This window comes from Montipora foliosa, chromosome 1, assembly GCF_036669935.1.
Source record: "Montipora foliosa isolate CH-2021 chromosome 1, ASM3666993v2, whole genome shotgun sequence".
Lineage (NCBI taxonomy): Eukaryota > Metazoa > Cnidaria > Anthozoa > Scleractinia > Acroporidae > Montipora > Montipora foliosa.
In genome coordinates this window covers 70,264,398-70,274,397 of record NC_090869.1, presented here as the reverse complement: position 1 = coordinate 70,274,397, position 10,000 = coordinate 70,264,398, and the positions used below count along the sequence as shown (strand labels likewise).

The 10,000-nt window shown below is 40.0% G+C and overlaps 1 protein-coding gene across 5 annotated transcripts in view; it reads right to left on the bottom strand.

Moving 5' to 3' along the window:
* The window catches only part of LOC138007344 (uncharacterized), a 66,090-nt gene that overhangs the window by 54,023 nt on the left and 2,067 nt on the right, over positions 1 to 10,000 (bottom strand). For 4 of the 5 annotated variants that reach the window (XR_011124034.1, XM_068854192.1, XM_068854173.1 and 1 more), the window contains exons 2-12: positions 9,066 to 9,269; positions 6,240 to 6,339; positions 4,830 to 4,900; positions 3,758 to 3,985; positions 3,181 to 3,450; positions 2,903 to 3,106; positions 2,605 to 2,772; positions 1,026 to 1,253; positions 716 to 919; positions 396 to 608; positions 1 to 130 (exon numbers count right to left, since the gene is read on the bottom strand). The exon at positions 1 to 130 is cut by the window's left edge and continues 77 nt beyond it. Coding sequence is in view for 4 of the 5 variants with exons in the window: in XM_068854192.1 (XP_068710293.1) it covers positions 1 to 130; positions 396 to 608; positions 716 to 919; positions 1,026 to 1,253; positions 2,605 to 2,772; positions 2,903 to 3,106; positions 3,181 to 3,450; positions 3,758 to 3,985; positions 4,830 to 4,900; positions 6,240 to 6,339; positions 9,066 to 9,269 (2,020 nt within the window). In the remaining variant the exon portion in view is untranslated. Of the gene's footprint in view, positions 131 to 395; positions 609 to 715; positions 920 to 1,025; positions 1,254 to 2,604; positions 2,773 to 2,902; positions 3,107 to 3,180; positions 3,451 to 3,757; positions 3,986 to 4,829; positions 4,901 to 6,239; positions 6,340 to 9,065; positions 9,270 to 10,000 lie in introns of those variants that run through there. The other variant, XM_068854202.1, reaches the window with a different exon arrangement.

The following is a 10,000-nucleotide window of genomic DNA, read 5'->3' as shown; positions in this document are numbered from 1 at the left end:
TCGTCATCGGGTGCATTACACTGAATCTCCTCAAAACTGCCGTTTCTTTTGCATTGTGGGACGTAGGTGTCCTCTGAGGAGTTTGCAATAGCTTTCTGATGCATTTGTTGGCAAAGTGTCAGACCATGCCCTAAAAGTAAATAAATTTCTAGTTTTTAAAGAAACTTTGGTGCTACGTCGGTGGGAGAGTGAAACAGGAAAATTTGGTCTTATGAAAGGTGTTGATAAAGGTTGAATTACCACCGTGAACGATTTGAAAAGCTGACGTTTCGAGCATTAGCCCTTGTAGAAATCTGTTTTTTTTCATGTTCCAAATATGCGTACTCTACCATAGGCAAATCCCTAGTACATTTTATGGATTCATGATGTAGAGAGATGTCCTCAATATTTGGTACCTTCATCACCGCACATTGGTTCACCAAAATGCGTATTCAGACTCGTATCCTTCGCAGTCTCCCCACTCGTTGGGTCAACACAAAAACACCTGTTCCCTTGACATTGAATCCTCTCAAAGGCTCCATCCTGTTGGCATTGAGGTATTCTGAGATTAAGTCGTGGGTTTCGAGAACGTTCTAGATACTGACGTTGGCAGAGCGTCAAACGGCCACCTGTAATTAAAAAAATGCACGCTACTGTATCTTGATAGCGAAAGGATGATAAAAAGTAGGAGTAAAAATACATAGTCAATTCGGGCGGGGGTGTATTACAAACTTACCCAAAATTGGGCATCTCAAGACTACCCTGGTTTGGGTTCCTCGTAGTTTGGTTCCATCTTTGTCCACGCACCAGCAGTAACCAGTTGATCCGCTGCATTGAACCACCTCGTAGCTTCCGTCTTGCTTGCAACGAATCAAATGTGAACTACCAAATGGGTAACCCGAGGAATTCTTTTGAGCCATCTGACAAGCAGTGAAACTGTCTAAAATGCAATTAAATACGGTTCCAAAAGTGATGAAAAATGCGTCGATAATATAATTTTAGGAAATATTTAAATTTAAAAGGGAAAACAGGGAGAGTACTCTAACTTGTAAGGTTTCTAACAGCTTTAGAGCAGTTCAGACGATGCTGACGGAAAACTCTTGTTCCAGTAATCTCATTTCCTCTGCCATCTACGCAAAAGCAAACTGATCCATGACACTGCACTTCATCATATCTGCCATCCGAGAGACAATTCGGTATGAAAACACCACGATTCCCACTGCTTTTTGCCACCAGCTGTTGTCGCAAACACGGACTGTTTTTAGACGGTCCACCTAAAAAAAAATTGTTAAGGTAGCTTCAGAAATAGCTAGGTTTGAACAGTCGTTGTCTACAGACAGTCAATCAGTCAATCAATCAATCAATAGACTACTTCATTTAAAACTCGGAATTGATAAATATAGCACACAGGGTGCTAGCTTGAGTGGGTAAAAATAATAAGTCCGAATAAAAAATATATAATACGCTAACAAAAATTATACATGTCATGTGTAATAAAATATGGAGAAATTATTATTGCTGATACTTAAGTCATCCTTTACGAATGAGACTTTTAAAGGTTTTAAGGTCATTGGCAGTTCTCAATTTATCATTAAGAAGGCTCCATAGCTTGAGTACAAGATGTCTAATCGAATTGAGGCCATGTAATGTAGAACTGCAGTCGGGAAGTGCTACCAGATGTGAACCCCTAAAATCAAAAGGTGCTAAACGTAATTTGAATAAAACTTTGATATAAGATGGAGCAAGATTATTCAAAGATTTGTAAGGTAATATAACAATAACTTGAAGTCTTTGATTATAAAGTGTAGTTTAGCAATGATTCATAGTTACTGGTCTCATCTTGATAAACACTTCTTAGAGCACGTTCATTTAAAATGCAGGTAATCTTTTGTTGTCAATAACATCCATCTGCTCAAGAAACCCTAATGAAGCCCTAACCCTTACTAAAGAATCAAGTTTACTCTCTTCAAATTAATAAACCTATCAAATGAAACCATGTTGTTTCGCAGTGATGAGCGCAAATTTCTATTGCGTCGAGAAGCCTGACACATTTTTTAGGACTTCAACGGGATTTGAACCCGCGACCTCGCGATACCGGTGCGATGCTCTAACCAACTGAGCTATGAAGCCACTAACGTTGGGAGCTGGTCACTTCTGAGTTCACAACTTCCCGTGATAAGTAATTATGAGTGAAAGATATATATGAAATACATCATATATTGCACTGCGGGTATGAAATCAAATGAAACCATGTTGTCTCGCAGTGATGAGCGCAAATCTCTATTGCGTCGAGAAGCCTGAAACATTTTTCAGGACTTCAAATCCCGTTGAAGTCCTGAAAAATGTTTCAGGCTTCTCGACGCAATAGAAATTTGCGCTCATCACTGCGAGACAACATGGTTTCATTTGATTTCATACCCACAGTGCAATATATGATGTATTTCATATATGTCTTTCACTAACAAACCTATCGTTATATCATAAATGAGACACAGCAATGTAGGTAACAAATTGGGCTCCGCGCAGAACTTAAATGTAAATAATTACGCTATATTTTCAAACGACGTAGGAGACCTCACTTCAAAGAATATTGCAGAGTTTGATTAAAATGGCAAATGTACATACCCGTGCATCGTTCCTGGCATTGTGTTTTAGTAGTGAATCTGTTAGCGTTTCCTCCGCAACCCCCGTATGTAAACTGTTCACACCTTGACGTGTTGGAGTTGTAAAACCACTGTGGTATAAAGCCTCTACAGGGGCCCTTTATCATGGGGAAGTTACAAATATCCACAGCTGCAAACGAAAACAATTTAACCTGCTTAAAAGTGTCACGTAGATAAGCTCGAATAAGCTTTTGCCAGGAAATACAAAGTAAATTGGCAAGTAATACCGTTTAAATTGTTTGATTTTTTATGTGCTGTACCTGCGCTCCCACAGGCGGAACTGCATGCTTCTTGCGTGGGAAAATTATTCTTATTTCCACCACAACCACCGTAAGCAAATGTCCTACAGACACCATTTTCCCCATCGAAATACCATCGAACGACGTATCGTTTACAGTAACCAGGGCTTTGAAGCTTCAAGCAATCTTTAAGACGAACATTAACTTCGCGGACAGAATACGGCCCTAAGGAAAAAAGTCGATATCGATAAAAATCATCGTAATAACAACTAGCACTCGGCCTATTCCACTTTACTTACTGTTCACAGTGACATTTATTTCCGCTTGCGCCTTTGAGTAACCATCGTATGCCATGCATTTATACAGTCCACTATCGCTCATATCCACATTTAGGATATCTAACTTGTCCATGCGGGGAACCATTCGGTCTGGCAAAGTCCGAAGTCCAACCTTTCCCCACGTGATGCTGACGGGATCCCCTTCAAACCGACAACTTAGCTCCCCCTGCCTATAAAGGGGAAGAATTTGCTTTTTCTTGTGGCCCGCGCTGACTTTCACCCTGGCGTCATCTGCAAAGAGTTCAGTAATCAACCAGTGGCTAACTTAAGATAAATTCAACGAAAAATAAATTTAGGGTCACCATACAATATCAGAAAGTTTCTCCTTTCTATAGAAGTAACTTCAAAACTTTTCTTTCTTCATAGAAAACACGAACGCGAGCAAAATTACAATTCCAACTGACAAAACCTAACCCCCAATCCTAACCTTTCTTATCCCACTAAATCCTTTGATATTCTTGCAAAAGTATATTGTTGTTAATGTTCTGGTGTTTTGCATTTGAAAGTCAATTATCTCAATACGTCTTGCGTGACTTACTTGGACGACAATTTCCGAAGCTATGTATCTTGATGTCCCTTACTCCTAGAATGCAAGCTGTCTTGTTTAATTCACATGCACTCTTGTAGGGGATTCCATCTGTTCCGCAGACATTATCTCCGGAGAGTGGGACGGGACACCTTGAGCGACATGAACACCTTGGAGAATTGAACTTGTCTACAATGCAGATTTCTCCTGGAAAGTCACACAATGTCGCGGAGCAAAGAACTGTGGAAACAGAAAATAATCAGAGCGTTTTTCCCACGGCAAAACCGGTCAAACCTTGCCGTGTACGAACTCTCTACAAAGAGGAATACGATTTTTGGTTCTGGTCGTGTCCTTCCTTTGTTATTTTTATTCCTTTTTTGTCCTTAATTGGGACGTGCACGAAGTTCTCGACCCTGGGAACAATAAGGATCCTTATTGACATTGCATCAAGTACCAAGAGAAAAAAAAAATTTGGACTTGTGAGTAGCATACACAGTGGGAGTTCAATGTCCGGCGGATCCTGACGGTCGTGCGAATCGATCCACATCAATGCAGAGGGACATAGGAGAAACTGGAATAAGTATAGCCTAGAACTAACTCAGATTAGACCAATCTGGTAGCATTTGTTAAGAGAATAGAAATGATTATGGCAGGTCTCTAAATAAGGTTATTTATACTTTTTAAGTTTTGAGATCATTGCACTGATGAACGCTACTTTAGCAGTAACGAAAGGAAAGCTTTCCTTTTGTTACTGTTAAAGTTGCGTTCATTATTTCAAAACTTAACCTTGTCCCGCAGTTCAAATGTATGTCTCTTTGACGCATTGTTCCTTATTTAAACTTTGGGTCTTGTGTGTCAAGAACATATTTCCTACGTGTTAGAAAGCAGGCCCAGTGTAGCCTTTAGGAAATTTGCGGAGAGTAGATTAATAATTTTAAAACTTATACCTTTGATAACACATAACCAAACAAATGAAATACTTAAATTCATGGTTATGGAATTATCCTCGCGCTGTAGAATGGTAACTTCAGTCAGCGTAAAGTAGTCGAAATTAATTAGATATTCCGATATTATACTAAATTACCTTCTCGACATTCATCCTTGGATATAAGCAAGCCTGAATGGGGATTACACGTATTGTAGTGAAAACAGCATCTGAATTTATGAGATGAAAGCGTTGCTGAATAAATAACTCTAATTCAAGATTAGAAAAAAAAAGAAACTTCAGCAACGGAGCGAGTGGCTTGCAACGGGAATTATTGATATGGCTTAGAGTGCGAGTCGTGATATTATGCATCGCGCAGGAAGATGGAAAAGCACGAGAGACGTGCAAGAGATCCTCGCTCAGCTAGAAGTTATAGAGAGCTTAAGTACCGCGTTTACGTGAAACGACAAACGCGACAAGGCGGAATGCTGCTTGTCATAAAAGCATGAAAATTAAGTTATTCTAATGCGTCTCTCTCTTTTGAAAAGTTACTTGATACCTGCTGCTAACACGCAAAAAATAAGCTCATATCAAACGAATTTCTTCTATTTTTGGCAAAAAGCAAATTTTAGACGGACGTTTGCTGTTTTCCGTAAACGTGATACTTAATTTAATATCTATTATGACTTGAAAAGGCTGGAGATTGGAGAATGTAACCGGGGAACGGGTAATCTCTAATCGCGGGGAATCTCTAAAACGGGGAGACATTTAAGTGGTAAATCTCTAAAATGCAAAATCTTTACGTCTTTTAATCTTTAAATCTTTTTTGGTAAGTAATGCCATTGAACATTGATGCATTAGGCGGCCTCAGCTGTATTTCCAAACGATAGGGATTTTCTTCATACATCCAAAAAATATTTATGTTTACTGCTGATTCAATTAGCTGATCTACCATTGAAACCCCGTATGGATCGTAAATCTTGAAAGTGATTACATCAACGCCCCAAACAGAGACGGCAGCACATGCAACAGTTTCTCCGATTTCCAATTTTGGCGGAAACATCTTTGATATTGGACCTCCATGTTATGGTTAATTGACACCTGCCAAAACAAGGTGTCATTGACCAGTATCATGTGACCATATCGCGGGCTCGAGTTTAAAGCTCATCGAGGTCTGCCGTTTTTTAAGTTGAGTACTGACCAGGTACTGGTTTTCAATTGGACATCAGGCTCAAGCCAAGTTAACATATTGTAAGAATAAATAACTCAAGCTGATTTTTCAGTATCCCCACATCACTTATGCTCAGCTAGGAATACTTGAGACCACTTTGGCTCCATATGTCAATTATCCCATTCAGATCAGTTTCAAAGGGACTGTTAACGTTATTTTATCCTTTTCTTTTCGGCAAGAGCACAAAGATAGTGGAATAAATTTCCCTGAGAAAGATCACGTAAGCTGTACGGAGAAAACAACTAACAAAGCTAAAGAGGTCTATTAACGCACGTTACCAATGTTTTTTACGAACGGTTAAACTTCCTTGAAAGAAAAAAAATCACGTCTATGCTTACCTTTTGCAATTCGCTTTGAAACAAAATCTAGTTCTTACTGGATGGCAATTAGAATTTTCCCTATGTGACATTTTTACAGCTCCATCTTTAGGGCAGGCATCTATAAAAAGGGTAAACCAAAATTTACATTAACTTCAATTTCTGTGTAAAGCAGAATAGCTGCACAAGACTTGAGTAATGAAATGTTGGCCAAACGTTTAACTGTAAGCTTATCTGCATTAAAAATGTACAAGTACAAGGAAGGACTACCTTTTTTAAAAACGTTGGCCGTGTAGCACTTACATTTCAACAGAATTAACTATTGGAGGTTGATGTGAAGTGCTAGTTTTCTACCCATATAAACCATGTGAGTATAGCCCTACTAATGGAAATGGGTCCACACAAGGACAGAGACAAACTCTGACCGAGGTGGGAATTGAATCCACGATCTTCGGGGGGTAGACCACCGCTGCTCTATCGACTGAGCTACAAGGTCACAAGGGAGCAGGTCGTGGGAATATGTACAGGTATAAGGAAGAGTTACGTTTTTGAAAACGTTCGTCTTGTAGAGTGACAATTATTCTTCTTCTTCCTCTTCTTCTTCTTCTTCTTCTTCTTCTTCTTCTTCTTCTTATTATTATTATTATTATTATTATTATTGTTGTTGTTGTTGTTGCTATTATTATTATTATTATTATTATTATTATTATTATTGTGAGACAATGGTTAACATATATATATCAAATACAAGGTGTTACAAATGAACCCACTGGGAACTCGGAAAAAATCCGAGCCCCAGATGGGATTCGAACCCACGACCCTCCGTGATCTAGTACGGATGCTCTAACCACTGAGCCACTGGAGACTCTATGGTGAGCAAGGGTGACATGTGGGTATTTGACTCGAGCTGCATCACGCAGCCACAGAGTCAAATATCGACTGACAGCATAGCTCATAACTGCATCACGCAGTCACACTGAGAGCATCATTGAAATACAGTTGCCTGCATTTCCGTGAACGATGCGGCCAACCAACCACCAAAGTGAGCGAATGTGAGACAATGGTTAACATATATATATCAAATACAAGGTGTTACAAATGAACCCACTGGGAACTCGGAAAAAATCCGAGCCCCAGATGGGATTCGAACCCACGACCCTCCGTGATCTAGTACGGATGCTCTAACCACTGAGCCACTGGAGACTCTATGGTGAGCAAGGGTGACATGTGGGTATTTGACTCGAGCTGCATCACGCAGCCACAGAGTCAAATATCGACTGACAGCATAGCTCATAACTGCATCACGCAGTCACACTGAGAGCATCATTGAAATACAGTTGCCTGCATTTCCGTGAACGATGCGGCCAACCAACCACCAAAGTGAGCGAATGTGAGACAATGGTTAACATATATATATCAAATACAAGGTGTTACAAATGAACCCACTGGGAACTCGGAAAAAATCCGAGCCCCAGATGGGATTCGAACCCACGACCCTCCGTGATCTAGTACGGATGCTCTAACCACTGAGCCACTGGAGACTCTATGGTGAGCAAGGGTGACATGTGGGTATTTGACTCGAGCTGCATCACGCAGCCACAGAGTCAAATATCGACTGACAGCATAGCTCATAACTGCATCACGCAGTCACACTGAGAGCATCATTGAAATACAGTTGCCTGCATTTCCGTGAACGATGCGGCCAACCAACCACCAAAGTGAGCGAATGTGAGACAATGGAGGGTCGTGGGTTCGAATCCCATCTGGGGCTCGGATTTTTTCCGAGTTCCCAGTGGGTTCATTTGTAACACCTTGTATTTGATATATATTATTATTATTATTATTATTATTATTATTATTATCACACTACCACACAGGGCCCACACTACCCTTATACGGGTAGAAAACTAGCACTTCACATTACCCTCTAATAGTCAAATATGTTGAAATATAAGTGCTACACGGCCAACGTTGGCAAAAACGTAACCCCTCCTTGTGCATATTCATTGCCGTGACATTGACATTCCCAAGACCTATTCCTGTCTGACCTAGTAGCTCAGCTGGTAGAGCAGCCGTGATTGAACCCCAAGGTCGTGGTTTCAAATTCCACCATAGTCAGAGTTTTTCTCGCTCCTTGTGTGGGCCCATTTCCATTAGTGAGGCTAACGCTCACATGGTTTATATGGGTAGAAAACTAGCACTTCACATTACCCTCTAATAGTAAAATGAATTAAAATGGATCTGATTGAAATTAAGGTCTTTATACATTTCTCGAAAGCTTTTTAGGGTTGAAATATCGCATCCACATCTCAATAAGGGGCAGCGTTCCGGCATTTTGTGGTTAATTTGTGCCAAAGGAAATGCAAATGCAAGCATAAGCACGAGCAAGAAATGCCAATTCAGTATCGTAGGAATCATCAGTGCATTTCGTTGAGAAAAGAGGCTCATAATGAACAACAAGTCAAGTCGTTTGTGTTTTCCGCTTGTTCCTATGGCATCATCACTCAATGAATATTAGCCTTAAGTAAGAATAAGAACGGCCATCCTCAATTTTCGAGAGAATCTAGGGTTCATTCATTCCGTTCCTCCGCAGGTCATTTGTGGGTTCTAATGTTCCCGTAAGGAATGAATCAATGATAAAATGATTTTTGAAATGGATCATATATGAACTGCAGATATGAAATCAAGTGAAGCTATCATAGCTTCACTTGATTTCATATCTGCAGTTCATATATGATCCATTTCATATATGATTCCATTATTATACATGTCTTAGTTAACTAAGTCAATTAATTTTAACGAAATTTTCAAAAAAAATATCCTTCCTTTTAATCTTTGTTACGGTACCTTCCTGGGGTCCAATTACTAGATTGGGTTCGTAACAGGAGCGTGTCTCGCATGTACTCTTGCAACATTTTTGGTTGCCGAAGCAGTCTCCATCCCACCTGCATTGGTCAGTTGCTGAACAGTTCCTTAGGACGGTCCAAGGCGGGCACCTTCCTTCTTTAATAGCTTGTCGTCTTAAGCGGTGAGCGGTCCTTCCTCGATGTCCTTTAAGAAAAAAATTGAAGTCTTTTTGGATCTTGATTAATTTGCGAGGAATCACTAGTAACTGCTCTTTTAGTTGTTTGCCGGAGTTTTTTGGATTGAATTTGATGGATTAAGAATTACTTAAATTTATTAGATTATTTAGCGCGCTCGCTCACAGTATTACAATTAAAAATAGAGTACTGCATACCTAGAGGAACGTACAGTGGGTCATTGGTACGTTTTACGGCCTGAAAGAAATGCCGAATCTCGAATCAAGGGTACCAAAATTTCATTTTCCCGCATCACGAAGAGAAGCTACTGATCATTAATCCTGCTCTCAAAAAATCTCTCTCTTAGCCCAAGTATAACAACTTGTTGGAAAGTGTAATTTAATAGATAGAATGTACTTATATGTAACATCTTGTTGGAAAGTAGCACGGCACTTAACTGACAGGATTGCTCAAGGAGTGAATTCTCTTCGACGCACGAAGACAAAATTTGTATTGTGTATCAGTAAACAACTTTTTCACTTGCACACAAACTGGGTAGACGCTCAGTAGTCCCATCCAGGGAAAAAGTAACGGATGCAGTTGCCGAGGGTTTGCTTTGTTACGTGTTGTGTTTTAGAGAGCTAATCTCTTTAGTTATAGAACAAGAAAGCTGCTTCCCTTGGGCTCCTTGCCTTCCTTCCTTCTTTCATGACGGATTTTTCGTCCCCTTTGTAAATACGAGCAGTGACTTCGTGCAGAACT